This window comes from Macrobrachium nipponense, chromosome 19 (assembly GCF_015104395.2).
Source record: "Macrobrachium nipponense isolate FS-2020 chromosome 19, ASM1510439v2, whole genome shotgun sequence".
In the NCBI taxonomy this organism is placed as follows: Eukaryota; Metazoa; Arthropoda; class Malacostraca; order Decapoda; family Palaemonidae; genus Macrobrachium; species Macrobrachium nipponense.
In genome coordinates, this window is record NC_061088.1 from 45,325,011 (window position 1) to 45,341,185 (window position 16,175).

The 16,175-nt window shown below is 43.0% G+C and overlaps 1 protein-coding gene across 1 annotated transcript in view; it reads left to right on the forward strand.

Annotated features, from left to right (window-relative positions):
* Positions 1-16,175, forward strand: part of LOC135216805 (small ribosomal subunit protein eS8-like) — a 58,574-nt gene that overhangs the window by 27,637 nt on the left and 14,762 nt on the right. Inside the window, exons 2-4 of the mRNA XM_064252301.1 lie at positions 2,174-2,280; positions 14,172-14,271; positions 14,452-14,627. Coding sequence (XP_064108371.1) covers positions 2,174-2,280; positions 14,172-14,271; positions 14,452-14,627 — 383 coding nt within the window. The remainder of the gene's footprint in view (positions 1-2,173; positions 2,281-14,171; positions 14,272-14,451; positions 14,628-16,175) is intronic.

The window sequence follows — 16,175 nt, forward strand, 5'->3', positions numbered from 1 at the left end:
ACTATTTCGGAAGCTTTGGTCTACTCCAGCATGTTGAGCGGTATCTTGGCTATTTCAGTTCGGATGGCGTTCTGTAGGTCTTCCAGGGTCTGTTGACGGTCGTTATAAACCAGGGATTTGAGGTATCCCCACAGAAAATAATCACGGGGCTAAATCAGGAATCCCATTGAAATGCGTGCAGTGTGGGCTGTGGCCCCATCTTGATGGAACCACACGTTGTCATTATCCAGGTCCATATTAATGTGAGCAGGCATAAAAAACTCCCTGAGCATTGTCACATAGCGTTCTGAAGTGTCTGTTACGGCAACACCGTTTTCTTGGAAAAAGTAAGGGCCAATGATCCCTACTCTTGACACTGCACACCATACCGTGACACGATCCGAATGAAGGGGCCTCTCATGAAGTTCTCTGGGATTTGTTTCACACCAGTATCTCATGCACTGTGGTGACAGAACTGCCGTTAAGAGAAATACGCCTCGACAGCAAAAGCGCGCTCCTCCCTCAACCACTGCATATTTCCAACTGACACGGGTGTGAACACAAACCTCCCAGCTAGCCCCTCCCCACTTTACCACAACTAGTGTTGCCATAAACAGACGCATTTCAAATCGGGAAGTTTCCGCGCCCCACCCTAGAACAGGCTTATTTTGGGGGGGGGGGAAACACTGAAAACACTGCGTGTCTTAAACATGAAGTCCATATTAACAACTTTTTCAGTGTTTTTTGGCCTATTTTGAGTTCCTCACTGGATGAGTGTTTTTCGCGCTCGGCTGCCAATCCGGTGGTCCGAAGTTAGATTCCCTGCTCAGCCAACGCTGAATCTGAGGAATTTATTTCTGGTGATAGAAATGCATTTCTCGATATAGTGTGGTTCAGATTCCACAATAAGCTGTAGGTCCTGTGATATAGTGTGGTTCAGATTCCACAATAAGCTGTAGGTCCCGTTTCTAGGTGACCAATTGGTTTCTAGCCGCGTTAAAATATCTAATCCTTCAGGCCAGCCCTAGGAGAGCTGTTAATCAGCTCAGTGGTCTGGTAAAACTAAGATGTACGTACTTAACTTGGCCTATTTTGAAGTGAAGCTAAGGATGTAAGAATAGCCTCTACTTCCTTAGTTTTCAGGCGTTTTTTACTCTTTACGCCCATTCTGCCATCGAGCTACCGGAGCCATAAACAATCTGTGCTTAATATATTTTATATGTAGGTTAAAAAGTAAAAGTTGGAAATTTTCATTACCTTGTGACCATTTTTAGTGACTGGCATGTTATCGCAGAAGGATGCACGGGATGTTCTATTATCTCTTCACGAGTCTGGGGGTACAGTGTACCTGGAGCACCCACCGCTCTCATTGGATGGGTCTTGATTTTTTTTCAGAGTAAGTGTCAGTGTTGTCTGGTGGTGGTTTTCTGGTGGTTATATCTTGGTACGACGCCCGGGGCAAGGGTGGGCACCTATCATACTTTGCTAGCCATTGGAGCATTCCCCTTGCTGCAAAGTTTCCCCGAAGTAGGAGGCGATTCTTGGCTCTACTGACACGCCACTATAAGTTGTGATTAGCGCCAGCCAAAGGTAGTGTTCATCTGCAAAGTGCTCTTAACTAGAAAATAACAAGCGTTGTTTTTTCACTGCCAGCAACTTTAATGTTTTCAAATTCATTACATGATGTAATGCTTTGGAGTAGAATATGTCCATGATCCCACTTCTTCTTTAATGTGGATGTAATGCTTTGGAGTAGAATATGTCCATGATCCCACTTCTTTAATGTGGAGTCAGCTATATAATTACTGGGTAAGTCCCCTATATAAAAATATTTTTTATAATGAAATAAGGTTTTGCATAGTACTTACCAGTAATTATGTGATCAAAGCCCACCCGCCTCCCCTCTGATGGACATTATACATGAAACAATGAAGTGCTTTGCTAAGTTGTCTAGCATATTGCCGTTGGGGGGTGGCACTGTATATCTACACTGAACAATTGAACCGCTAACCGCGAAATTTGAATTAGGCTGCCGTACGCAGGAAACTGAAGCTATGTAATTACTTGGTAAGTATATACAAATATCATATTTCATAGTAGTTCTTCATGTATGTTAGTTAAACTGTAGAAGTATTCTGATACAGCATTTTGTTAATATCTGTCATTTCAAGGATTTTTTTTTTCCGATTTTCAGGTATATCGAGAGATCATTGGCATAAACGGCGTGCCACTGGTGGCAAGCGAGTCCAACCCCGTAAGAAGAGGAAGTTTGAGCTTGGTCGCCCCCCGGCAATGACCAAGGTTAGATGTGAAATATAAAATTGCTTTTTTTTTTTTTTTTTTATTCTAGGGGTATTCCAAGACGTGCTTATAAACTCAACCAACACTTTAAACCAGAAAATTTATGCAAAGGTTTTTTTTTGAAGTGGAAAATTTATGCAAACCCCCACCCCCATATTGGTAATAAAATATATACCTGCAAATACATGGAACCTTCTTAAAAAAAAAAAACTTCTATCCTGTGATGTGGAAACACCAAAGTATCCCTAATAATACCATCTTACATCAAATATACTAAAATAACATCTTATTATGGCACATATCAATCTTTGAAGTATTATATGTGAAGATAATCCCTTCCCCCATAAGTATTCAGTCATGCACATATTCTTTTACACTTACAACATATGTGAGGCACTCACCAGTGATGACTGTTCATTAAAGATGATGATGAATTAGCTGTGCAGTCTGATGAGTGACAAAGATATGACTGCACAACTAAGCAGAGGAATTACATTTCCTTTGAAAGCACTTCTTGAGGTAAATTGGGAAGCAATTCAGGCGATTCAAGGGGCACTACTTCAGGCGATTCAAGGGGCACTACTTCAGGCGATTCGGGAGGCTTTGGAGGGTCCTTCCTACGTGTGATGAATGTTTCGATTGGCAGCTGCTGTCGTTGCTGCTTCATGTTGGTGAGGGCTTGGTTATAGGGCTCCAATGCTGTATCATAAATGTTGGAAAACTTATGGAGCGTTCCATGTAAAGATCCCATGTTGCAACAAACTCTTGGACTTCGATCATTCTTTTAACTTGGGACGGGTGTTCTAAAGTCAGGCCGTCCTCCTATTCTATGCTGCTCTCCTGAACCTGGAGTGTCTTCTTCGATGTCATACGTCGTCAGGGCTTCTAAATCCTGGTCTGTTGGGGGGTCAGAGTGGACATCAAGGAGGTTGCCGACTTCATTCTTGGTGATATCATCAAAGCCTTCACCACCAAGAATTTTTGTCAACTGGACTGCTTTATTAGTGGCCAAGCTTACTGCAGCATGCATTCAGGGTCTCCTTCATATCCTTCAGCAACCGGTCAATGACAGACATGCATGTAGCAATCGTGAATTTATGCTTAAATCATACTGGTCCATAGGCTGGAGGGAAGAGGTGGTGTTGGGAGGGAGGAACTCTAGCTGGACTCCCTTGTAATAAAGATTGAGAGGGTGGCCGCCAGCATTGTCCATTATTGCCTAACTTGAGGAATGAAGCTTTGATGGTTTGTTTTTGGTGTTTTACGTTGCACAGAAGCAGTGGTTATTAAGCAACGGGACCAACATTTTTACGTGACTTCTGAACCACGTTGAGAGTGAACTTCTATCACCAGAAATACACATCTCTGACCCCTCAATGGAATGTCTGAGAATTGAACTCTCCGCCACTGAGGTGCAGGCCAAGACCAAACTGACCACACCACTAAGGCGCTGAAGCTTCGATGGAACCAGTACTCCGTAAGGACTTTGGTGATATAGGCCTTGGGGATTGTGCAGCCTTGTAAATGAGGCCTGGTTTCAGCATAAAGCCAGCCGCATTCCCGCACATCAGAAGGGTCACCCTGTACTTTGTGCCTTGAATCCAGAGACTTTAGTTTCATCCTTCATTAAATATGTCTGGGACGCCGTCTATTTCCAGAACAGGCCAGCTTCATCCATATTGAAGACCTGTTCTGGGCAGTATCCTTTCTCCTACAGAATCTTCTTAAAAGATATCTGGATATGTTGTGGCCACCTCTTTGTTGGCCAATGCAGCTTCCCCATATAGGGAAACAATCTGTTGATGGAACATTTTCTGGAACCGGTGGAACCGTCCTTTGCTCGCCGGAAGACCTTGGGGACCTGACGATGGTCCAGGTTGTGGCTCTTCTTCCTCATCTTCCTCTTCAGGAGCTGGTTCATCAAAGCCCAAGAATTCCAGTTCTCCTTCTTCAACGCCTTCCTGTGCCTATCGCCACCTATCTTTCCGTACCACCTGTAGCAGTTGATAGCTGCTGGTAGAGAAGTCTTGCTTGCTGTCTTGCGTGTGAATTTGGAGTCGAAGGTCACGTTCTTACGGCAGTCCGTGATCCAGTATGTGAGTGCAGATTCCAATTTTTTTTTTTTTTTTTTTTTTTTTTTTCTTGCCATGCTCTCTCCATTGAAATGGTGGCCAACCTCGGTGAAACTTTTGCCCACCAACATATTGAGAACTTTCACCTTCTTGTGAAGCTTCATTACGGCCTTCTTTCTCTTAGGCTCTGGCAGAAACCTAAGAAGGGGCAGGGTGCTTTGTAGGGGACCATTTTTACCATGATCTGCAAATACGTCAAACAGCTTCACGTTTACGTTTGCCTCTATATATTGGTAACTTTCTACGCAGTGAGGCTGATTAAAGAGGTGCGCCACCAGAAAAGGCAGACCCACTACTTCCCACCCCCTCTCTTCACCTTGTGTCATAATCATTTCAAGGTCATCACCTTTTCGTCCAACACTGTTACACAAACTTGAGGTTTTTGCCTTAGAGGTGTCAGCAACTTCTAAATTATCATCACCATGACTTATAATTCCATTAGAAGTAAGTTGATGACATCCATTCCCAGAGAATACTGCCTGCTGGCCATTGTTGATGAAAAATGCAAAAAATAAATGTAAAAACTGAGAAATTGGCATTCAAAGAAAATTGGACCAAATGGCAATGTAAGGCATCTCAGCCACAACGAATGGCAAGCATAATGTACACACACCATCTACCTACAGTTGCCAACAACTTAAAACATCCCACACATGTTTAAAACAAAATATTACTCAGGAAAGGGGAAAGGACAAAGGCAAGGCAAAAATAGGTTTCGACATGATTGTAGTGTCTGTTCTGCTATCCTCTTGCAGGTCGATCACACTCAGATTTGAGATAAATGATGATTTATGGGGAAAAAACATGTTTTTTGAGAAACACTCCTCTGGTCGTGCTCGATCCAGCAAACCTATCCAGGGTTAATCACTGCCTAACTACCTTGTTCAAGAGTTTAGCGGCTGTTTTCCAGCTTCACTGAAAGTAATTCATAATGTATGGGACCTCGGGATTGTATAGTTAGGAAAAATACAATTTTATACATTCAACTTCCCTGCCAGATATATACTTAGCTATAGACTCCGTCGTCTCCGACAGAATTTCAAATTTCGCGGCACACGCTACAGGTAGGTCAGGTGATCTACCGCCCTGCCCTGGGTGGCAGGACTAGGAACCATCCCCGTTTTCTAATCAGAATTCTTCTGTCGCCCGGACCATCAACATTGTTGTTGGTTCCTCTCGATTGGTTTTTCTTTTTTCACCGGCAATTGATCTTCTTGACCGACTTTTGGTGACGTATCTGGATTGTTGGATTGGCATACGCTTTTGTGGACTGTTTTGTGGACTTGATTTTGGAATTTTCTTTAATAATGTCTGACTCTGGTATGGTTGTGAGACGTTGTGTGAATGTAGGCTGTAAGGTGAGGTTGCCGAAAGCTTCGGTAGACCCTCACACGGTATGCAAGAGGTGCAGGGAGTATGAATGTTCTTTTACTAATACTTGTAAGGAATGTGAGAACTTGAGTGAGAACGAATGGAAGAATCTAACTAATTATTTAAAAAGTTAGAAAGAGAAAGAGTGAGGAAGGCTTCTCATAGAAGTTTAAGTAGTTCTAGATCTGAACTAATTCCAAGCTTGGGATCTTCCCCAAGGGTAAGTATTGCTACTTCTCCTTCCATTGCAGCCCCTTCTCCTATTGCAGAACCTGTAGATCCAGCAAAAGAACTTGCGGATCTAAAAGCAGCCTTCAAGTTGATGGAAAACAAAATGGCTGCCATACAAGGTAAGGCTAGTGATTTTTCAGTGACAGTGATATGAGTGTCCCCAGTGTAGTGGAGGGGGCATCTGGTCGGTTCAGCAACGCTCCTAGGTCTAGACCTCTTCCAAGCTCACATGCCCAGAGGAGAAGGAATGTCGAAAGCCGAAAGGAGGTTGTGGAGAATCCCCACCGATCAGGTGTCCCTTCGGCGGTTTCTGTGACACCCCAGACTGCCAAGGACCGCTATTGTAAAAGCGTCCTACGTGAGTGTTTTTCGTCGTCGGATCTTCATCACCGAGACGTGATTGGAGAGATTCAGATCGATCTCGGCCTCTCAAGAGGAGTTGGAAGGCTCCGAATATTGACTCGAGCCCTGAAAACTTCCTGAGGAGTCTCCATCGGGAGTGAAGAAGGCAAGAAGAGCCATTCTTTCAACCAGAGTGAGAAGGAGGCAGGAGGTGGAGGCTATGGACTCCTCCCCTCCTCCTTCCCCTCCTCCCGAAGAGGATAAAGAGGAGGCTACAAAGAGGTTCATGATGGCGATGCAGGAACAGATTTCGTCGTTTGTAGGAGTCCTGTCAAAGGAGCCTCCTAGAAGGAAAGACACTTCCCTTCCTATTAAAAGATCCTCCAGACGTATGGAGGTATCTGCCTCCAGGATCGATACTCCTACTCGAGGGTGAGGTTTCCGGTATGAACCTGGATGAACCGATCAGACGTCTGGCACCGGCCAGGAGTGAGGAGTCACCCAGGAGGCAGGAGCCAAGAGCCAGGAGTGAGGAGTCAACCAGGAGGCAGGAGCCCAGAGCCAGGAGTGTAGAGGCATCCAGGCAGGAGGCAAGAGCCAGGAGGCAAGAGGCAGGAGCCAGGAGCCAGGAGCCAAGAGGCAGAGTCCCGGAGTCCGGAGTCAAGGAGTCAGGAGTCCAGGAGTCAGGAGTCAGGAGGCAGGAGTCCGGAGGCAGGAGTCCGGAGTCCGGAGTCCGGAGTCCGGAGTCAGGAGGCAGGAGTCCGGAGTCAGGAGGCAGGAGGCAGGAGGTGGCAAGAGTCAAGAGTCAAGAGCCAGGAGGCAAGAGTCGGGGACTCGTTCCTGGAGTTATGACTCTTCTCCAAATAGGAGCTCCTCTCCTTCAGAACATAGGAGGTCTTGGAAGGACTCTCCCCTCCAAAACGTGAACTTTCTCCTTCGTCTGATCGAGGGTAAGACGAGTTGTCTGATGACGAACCTCCTGCTAATGAGGGACTTTCTAGTTATAAAGTCTTAGCCTCATTATTACTTCAAGAATTTGGAGATTCTCTTAGTCCGGCGGCTCCTCCTTCTCCTCGTTCGCTCTTTTCGAGCTCGGCTACGGCAAAATCGTCGGCCTTTTTAAAAATGAAGCTGCGATATCTATGAAGAAGGCACTCCATTCTTTAGATTCTTGGATGGACAAGAAGAAGGAGTTAGGAAAGACGGTATTCTGCATGCCTCCTTCCAGATTGCACGGAAAGAGAGGTATTTGGTATGGGACAGGAGAGACTATGGGTCTTTCTCTACCTGCCTCGGCAGTTGCCGACTTTTCCAATTTAGTGGAGGCCTCTAGACGTCACTCCTTAGGATCGGTCAGAGCGACGTGGAGCTCTTCAGAGTTGAACCACTTTCTAAAGGGACTTTTTGTCCACTTTAGAGGTGTTCAATTTTCTGGATTGGTCACTCGGAGTTCTGCCAACAAATCTAAGGATCCGGAGTTTCTGAAAAACCCAGAAATTCTCCATAGCGTCCTGTCCTGCATGGACAAGGCAGTACAGGACGGTTCGGGTGAAGTGGCTTCCCTTTTTGGTGCTGGGGTCTCCTGAAAAAGAGATCAGTTTATGGATCCCTACCTTATCGAAAGGGGTTTCTCCGAGCCAGAGGACTGCCTTACTGTTCGCCCCTCTATCGGATCATCTGTTTCCTTCTCAGTTAGTGAAGGATATATCTCGCTCGCTAACTGAGAAGGCGACACAAGACCTACTAACGCAAACGTCCAAGAAAGGACGCCCTGCAGTGTCGACGGTTAAGAAGGACTCTCGTCCTCCTCAGCAGCCCTTTCGTGGAGGTGCAGCGGCTCGTCCCCCCTGCCAGAAAGAAGAGCTCTGAAAAGAGAGGAAGGTCTTCATTTAGGGGGCCCTTCAGAAATCAAAGTGACTTGTTGCTCCTCCAAGCACCAGTGGGCGCCAGACTCCTGAACTTTGCAGGAGTATGGGCAAAAAGGGGGAGCCGACCCTTGGTCAGTGTCGGTCCTGAAGAAGGGATATGTAATCCCCTTCGACGACAGCCCTCCCCTAACATCTACGCCTCGGGAACTGTCAGCGAGGTACAGAGACCCGTTAACCCCTTCTTTACCGGGTGGGTGAGCAGAATGTAAACATTGCGTTTGCTGCCGAACTGAATCTCTCGGTAATGACTCAAGTTTGGAGGGGTGCCGATCGTAAAAATATTTGCCAAAAAATACACTAATCAAGACAGGCTAATGAAATTATCAGGTATTATTAGCACTATAATAAACGCATATTCTCTGTTAGTTTTATCATCCTACAGGGAAAATAAATGATTTATGAAAAAAATGTGAAACTCAGTGTCCCTTGTACAAGGGACACTGGTGGCGGTGAGAAAACTACGGTCTTGAATAGAAATTCGGTCTTACAGAATGTTGGTATATTGCACCTGGAACATGCACATAAAGAAAGTATTATCAAAATAGAACCGTAAATAAGCACGTAAATAACAAAAAAAAAGAGCAAAAACTAAAGCGAAAGCCCCGCCAATAAATATGGAAATCGCAAATTTTATAGTATATCTTTCAAAAATTGGTCAATGTCATTTTTCTACGTTTTCTAAGATTAGTTTCATCAGAAAACAACTTTAGGGGCAGGGGCATCATGGGTATCTAAAACTAATTTTTCAAGTTTCTTGTCCTCAGAAAAAATCGCTTTTTCTCTGGTTTGGTTTTTTTATATATATAAAGTTACTATAAGGCTTTATTTCTACCTTCATTTATCTGGTGTTCATATCTTTTATTTGTAAAATGTAATGTGAATAAATAAATAAATACAGTAAATGATGATACAACTGGTTTTTTTACTTGGGTAGAAGTTATTACATGTTTTACGCTTGTCTGGTTTTGTGATTTTTTGTTGAGACGCAGTTCATCTGTCACCTACACTTACTATAAGCAATAATAATATTTTTTTGGGTTCATCATACGTCTGGCATCGTGTCATACTGTTTATTTTGCTCCAAACTCTTCAAACCGAAATTACAGAATGATGATTGGAGTCCCTATCTGAAAAGAGAGTTTTGGTGGTACTACGCATACCACCTTTATGCACCCGGTGCGGTGTAGTAGACTTGAATGGTGGTACCCACCTACCTCCAAACAAACTTTCGGTAATGAAGAGGTTAATGAGAAAGACTCTCCTTCAAATGGTGGAGCAAAATGTGGGAAAAAGAGGCCATCGAACTTGTGCAGGATCCACACTCCCCGGGATTTTACAATCGCCTTTTTCTAGTACCAAAGGCATTGGGGGGGGTGGAGGCCAGTTCTGGACGTAAGCGCTCTGAATCGCTTCGTACAGAAAAAGAAGTTTCGCATGGAAACGTCCGCCTCTGTAATGTCGGCTCTTCGTCCAGGAGATTGGATGGTCTCTCTGGACCTGCAAGACGCATATTTCCACGTTCCCATTCACCATTTGTCAAAGAAATATCTTCGCTTTGTAATAGGAGACAAGATCTTTCAGTTCAGGGCTCTGTGCTTCGGTCTGTCTACAGCTCCACAAGTATTCACCAACCTGATGGCGAATGTAGCAAGTGGCTTTCACCTAGAGGGGTAAACATCTCCCTCTACTTGGACGACTGGCTGATCAGGGCCAAGTCGAAGATTCAGTGCTTGGAGGACTTAGAAGTAACAAGGAAACATGATAGATTCGGGCCTAGGGTTGCTCGTCACCTCGAGAAGTCACAACTGATCCCCAGCCAGAACTTGGTCTATTCTGGCGGGGATTCAGATGGATTCTCGGGGTTTTCGGGTATATCCTTCGCGAGAAAGAATCGCTCGAGGTTTGTCGAGAATCTCGAGCTTCTTAGAGAGAAAGAACAGCTCAGCGAGGGATTACCTGAGCCTTTTAGGGACCCTGTCCTCACTGGAAAAGTTCTTCTCGCTAGGGAGACTTCACCTTCGCCCTCTTCAGTTTTTCCTCAAAGAGGTGTGGATTTGGAAGACGGGTCAACTCTCGGACATCTTCCAACTTCCACAAGAAGTAAAAGATCATCTGAAGTGGTGGATCCCTCCGCTTCAAAAGAACGAGGGCGTATCGCTTGCTCTGCAGAAACCCAGACCAAGTGTTATTTACCGACGCTTCGACGCTTCGAGTCGGGATGGGGAGCGACGCTAGGAGCAAGGGAGGTGTCAGGCACCTGGACAAAGGAACAGGTGTCCTGGCACATCAATTGCAAGGAACTTGTGGCCATACACCTAGCCTTAAAGTTCTTCGAAGAGATAGTCAGAGACGGGGTGATACAGATAAACTCGGACAACACCCACGGCTCTGGCTTACATACGCAAGCAAGGAGGCACGCACTCTTTCTCCCTCTATCAGTTAACAAGACACCTGTTAACCTGGACGGAAGAAAGAGGCATAACTCTCTCACAAGGTTTGTTCAAGGGATCAAGAATGTGAGAGCGGACAGACTGAGCAGGAGAAATCAGGTCCTTCCCACAGAATGGACTCTACACACGAAGAAGTGTGTCGAAGTCTTTGGTCCCTGTGGGGGAGACCTCACATAGACCTGTTTGCGACGTTCATCTCCAAAAGAATAGAGATCTTTTGCTCTCTAGTGGAAGATCCGAGAGCCTTCGCAATAGACGCGTTTCTCATGGATTGGTCGGGTGTGGACGCATACGCCTTTCCCCCGTTCAAAATCCTGGGGGAAGTGCTCAGGAAGTTCGTAGCTTCGAAGAGCACGAAGTTGACACTCATAGCCCCATTTTGGCCAGCCCAGGAATGGTTTCACGGAGGTAACTGGAGTGGATAGTGGACTTCCCCAGATCGCTTCCAAACAGACACGATCTACTCAGACAACCCCACTTCGAGAGGTTTCATCACAACCTCCCAGGTCTCGCTCTGACTGCCTTTCGACTATCGAAAGACTTGTCAGAGCGAGAGGCTTTTCTCGCAAGGGCTGCGGGCTCTATCGCTAGAGCCCGCAGAGCTTCGACGAGAAGAGTATACCAGTCAAAGTGGGAAGTCTTTAGGAGGTGGTGTAAGGGTCAGAAGCTGTCCTCCTCCAGTACCTCTATAGTGAATATTGCCGATTTCCTCCTCTTTCTGAGAGAGGAATCACACCTATCTGTCTCGACAATAAAAGGATACAGAAGCATGCTGTCTTCAGTATTCAGGAATCGAGGCCTGGACATTGCTAACAACAAAGATCTACACGATCTAATTAGATCTTTTGAGACTTCGAAAGCAGCTACTCCTAGAACACCTAGTTGGAATCTAGACGTGGTCCTGAAACTTCCTTTCATCGGATAAATTCGAGCCTTTACATCTGGCGTCCTTCCGCGACGTCACTAGGAAATGCTTGTTCCTGGTGGCTCTCGCTACAGCCAAGAGGACGAGCGAATTACACGCTCTGGATTCCACGGTGGGGTTCAAAGGAGATGCTGCCATCTGTTCTTTCCAGACAATGTTTCTGGCAAAGAACGAAAACCCGTCAAAACCGTGGCCCAGAAGTTTTGAGGTAAAAGGCCTATCTAACCTTGTAGGCAGAGAGATAGAGAGATCTCTCTGTCCAGTGAGAGCTCTTAAATATTATTTAGAGAGGAAGAGACAGATGGGAGCTTGTCAACAAGGTCTTTGGTGTGCGGTGAAGAACCCAAAAGACTCATGTCCAAGAACGCCTTGGCTTTCTTTGTGAGAAGCGTTATTACGGACGCTCACAAGAACTGCTCAGAGGAATCCTTCGGTCTTCTAAAGGTCAAGACTCATGAAGTGAGGGCAGTAGCAACGTCTTTGGCGTTCCAAAAGAATATGTCTCTAAAGAATATCATTGAGACTACATATTGGAGGTGCAATTCAGTGTTTGCATCTCATTATCTGAAGGATGTGAGAGTGACCTATGAGAAGTGCTTCTCGCTAGGTCCTTTTGTATCAGCAGATACAGTACTGGGTCTTGGAGCAAAGACTGATCCTTAATTTTGTGTTTTTTATCGTACATAAACCCTCTTGTCAGATATGTGCTTGGTTTTCTATTAGCAAGCTCACTACTGTCGCACGGGAGCAGAGTGTCATTGCTGGTAGGGGATCAAGGGTATGTATGACTAGTAGGGGAGTACAAAATTTTTTTTTTTTTTTTGTATATTTTGTAATGAAAGTGTAATTATGTTTCGAGTTTTTGGTTGTTTGTAAGGAGTTCGGGGATAACTCCTTACAATCTTAGAACTAACATGGATGTTAGGATCAGGTGATCGGGATCGGTTTTGTGCTCCTTGAACAAGGTGTATTGTCATGTTAGTGGAATAGCACCCAATGACAAAGGCCTTTAGGCTCTGCCGAGTAAGTGGATAAGACCCCATTGGCAGACCCACAAGAACTCTTAGCCATAGATCAATATCTCGCTGAGGCTCTTGAGGCTAAGCAGACTCCAAGGCAGTAGCCGCGAAGTCTTCAGCCTAATAAGGTAGGAACCAAGGTTTATTAATACAACATATGTTGTTTACCTGTCTATTTCAGTAGTTAGCTGTCTCTTACCCACCACCAATGGGTGCTAATCAGCTAAGTATATATCTGGCAGGGAAGTTGAATGTATAAAAATGATATTGTCATGTTACAATAAAGTTTTATACATACTTACCTGACAGATATATACGATTAATGGCCCACCCAGCCTCCCCGCAGGAGACAGGTGGAAGAGAAGAATTCTGATTAGAAAACGGGGATGGTTCCTAGTCCTGCCACCCAGGGCAGGGCGGTAGATCACCTGACCTACCTGTAGCGTGTGCCGCGAAATTTGAAATTCTGTCGGAGACGACGGAGTCTATAGCTAAGTATATATCTGTCAGGTAAGTATGTATAAAACTTTATTGTAACATGACAATATCATTTTACTTGAAAAAAAATTCTGATGTTGACCAGTCACCAAATTTGCAATTCCAATGTTGACCAATCATCAAATTTGCTGGTCATCTGTCTGTATTCTTTCTAAAACTCGGCAATTCATGTTTAGTAGTTTTATAATTACTGCACATTTTACTGAGTAGATTTGTGACCTGTCACAGCATGCCCTAGTATGTCATTCCTCACATTTTTCACACTTATAATGCAGCCTTATATTCTTTCACGTATAATTTTGTTGCTTCTCCTGTACCACTTATTTAATTTTGTTAGTACTCTCCCTCCACTCCTGTTTTCCCATGGCTCTTACCATATTTTAGTCTACTCAACTTACAAGTGACTTCAGTTTTTTATGAACTCGCTTCTGGGGAATATCATCTCATTCATTCTCTTCCTGTCATTTAGCAGTTATTTAAAAAAAATTTTGTCAGCAGTTTCATTAAACTATTTCTGTATTTTACATTATCTTTCAGTATTGAATATTTGTTCCTGGAGTTGTGGGTACAATGGAAAATATTTGGGAATTCAGTCTGATAAGGCAGAGTCAGTAAAACAACCTCTCTGACCCAGCTTCAACATTTTAGAAATGTGCATTTTTATGTATCTGTTGGTTTTCACTTATACTGGTTGGCATCTCCTAATGTATGTAGAAAGTACAGAGCATTTAGCATTAGTGTATAAAAGGGGGAATCTGATGCGTAACCTCACCTGGAGTTTTTTGATTTTGTGGAACCTTATTTTTATGCAAGTTTTAACCTGTCAATCCTGCATTATTTGAATGTTTGCACAGTTCTTTTAGTATTGTTGGTAGATAAAAAAAAAAAATCCTACAATAGCTGTATTCAGTAGGTTGGGATGTTTCATTATTTTGACTATATTAACTGAATATTAAGGAAAACTAATTGACTGTTGATTTTCTCTCTCCTGACAGCTTGGTCCTCAGAGAATCCATACTGTAAGAACTCGCGGTGGTGGCAAAAAATATCGTGCTCTGAGATTGGACACTGGTAATTTTTCTTGGGCATCTGAAGGTTTGTTTTTCCTATGCACTTGTATATTTTGTTTATTGAGTATAATGATAGATATTATGTTTATTGAGTATAATGATAGCCAGTTGTTAGTTTCTATTTTTGAACAGTAATAATTAGAATAAAATGTATTGCCAGCTTCATAGTAAAGAACTGAATTACAGAGCAATTCATAATTTCTAGGTCAGGCACGAAGGACTCGTATTATTGATGTAGTCTATAATGCCAGTAACAATGAACTGGTCAGGACCAAGACTCTTGTGAAGAATGCCATCGTTGTTATTGATGCAACCCCTTTCAGGCAGTGGTATGAAGCTCATTATGCCTTGCCTCTTGGACGGAGAAACAAGAGCCGCCTGGTATGTGAATAATAGATTTAATGTTTTGAATATATGTATGTTATCGTTTATGGGAAAATAAGATCTGAAACATTAAAGAGTATTATCAGAGTAACATATACAGGCAGTCTCCGACTTATAATGGAGACCTGATCCTAAGGTTTGGTTAAGTTGTATTTCATCTTAAGTCATGTTTTACATTAGGCAATTTACAAAAAATGAAATATTTAAGAATTCCATACCTTTAATCCTGTGGTTGGCACTTGAATGGGCATTTTGAATGCTGCTTGAAAACATTAAAAGCTAGGCTGGACTTTTTTTTTTTTTTTATTATTATTATTATTATCATCATCGTCATCATCATTATCATTATAGGTGTCCTTATTAAAACTGAGCCAATCCGTGACCCCTCTTAAGTATGTATCTTACGTATCTCGGTGTACCTTTTTGACCAGCCCTTTACTCTTAACCCTTTAACGCCGATTGGACGTATTAAACGCCAACGAAAATTGTCGGTCGGGTGCCGATTGGATGTATGGTCGCCGAAAAAAAGTTTTTAAAAAAAATTCGCGGAAAAATGGTTATAGGCCTACTAGGGGAAAACTTTTGTATCACGCGCCCTGGAGGATGCTGGGAGCTCACGGATCAAGGCGTTTTGTTTACAATTGTTATACAGGCGCGCAAGCGCGAATTTCTTTCTTCTCGCACTTAAAGCATGTGACACATCTGAAATTATTTAGTCACTTTGACGTAATTTTTGCACCATTTTATATTAGCCGTTACATGGAGTATTATATATGAAAATGTGCGCAATTTCATGTAGAATACAACAAAAAACAACTCATGGTTGTAGCTTTTATCAGTTTTGAAATATTTTCATATAGATAACGATAAGTGCCAAAATTTCAACCTTTGATCAACTTTGACTCTACCGAAATGGTCGAAAACCGCAATTGTAAGCTAAAACTCTTATATTCTAGTAATATTCAATCATTTGCCTTCATTTTGCAACAAATTGGAAGTCGCTAGCACAATATTTTGATTTATGGAGAATTTATGAAAAAAACTTTTTCCAACTAAAAACAACCCATGGTTGTAGCTTTTATCAGTTTTGAAATATTTTCTTATAAATAACGATAAGTGCCAAAATATCAACCTTCGGTCAACTTTGACTCTACCGAAATGGTAAAAAAACGCAATTGTAAGCTAAAACTTATATTCTAGTAATATTCAATCATTAACCTTTATTTTGCAACAAATTGGAAGTCTCTAGCACAGTATTTTGATTTATGGTGAATTTATTAAAAAAAAACCATTTTCCTTACGTCCACGCAGCAACTTCCGAAAAAAGTAAATTTTTTTTTATCCAATTGTCGTAATGTTTGCATGTTTTAAATTAGCCGTTACATAAAGTTTTGTATATGAAAATGTGCGCAATTTCATGTAGAATACAGCAAAAAACAACCCATGGTTGTAGCTTTTATCAGTTTTGAAATATTTTCATATAAATAACAAGTCCAAAATTTCAACCTTCGGTCAACTTTGACTTGACTGAAATGGTAAAAAAAC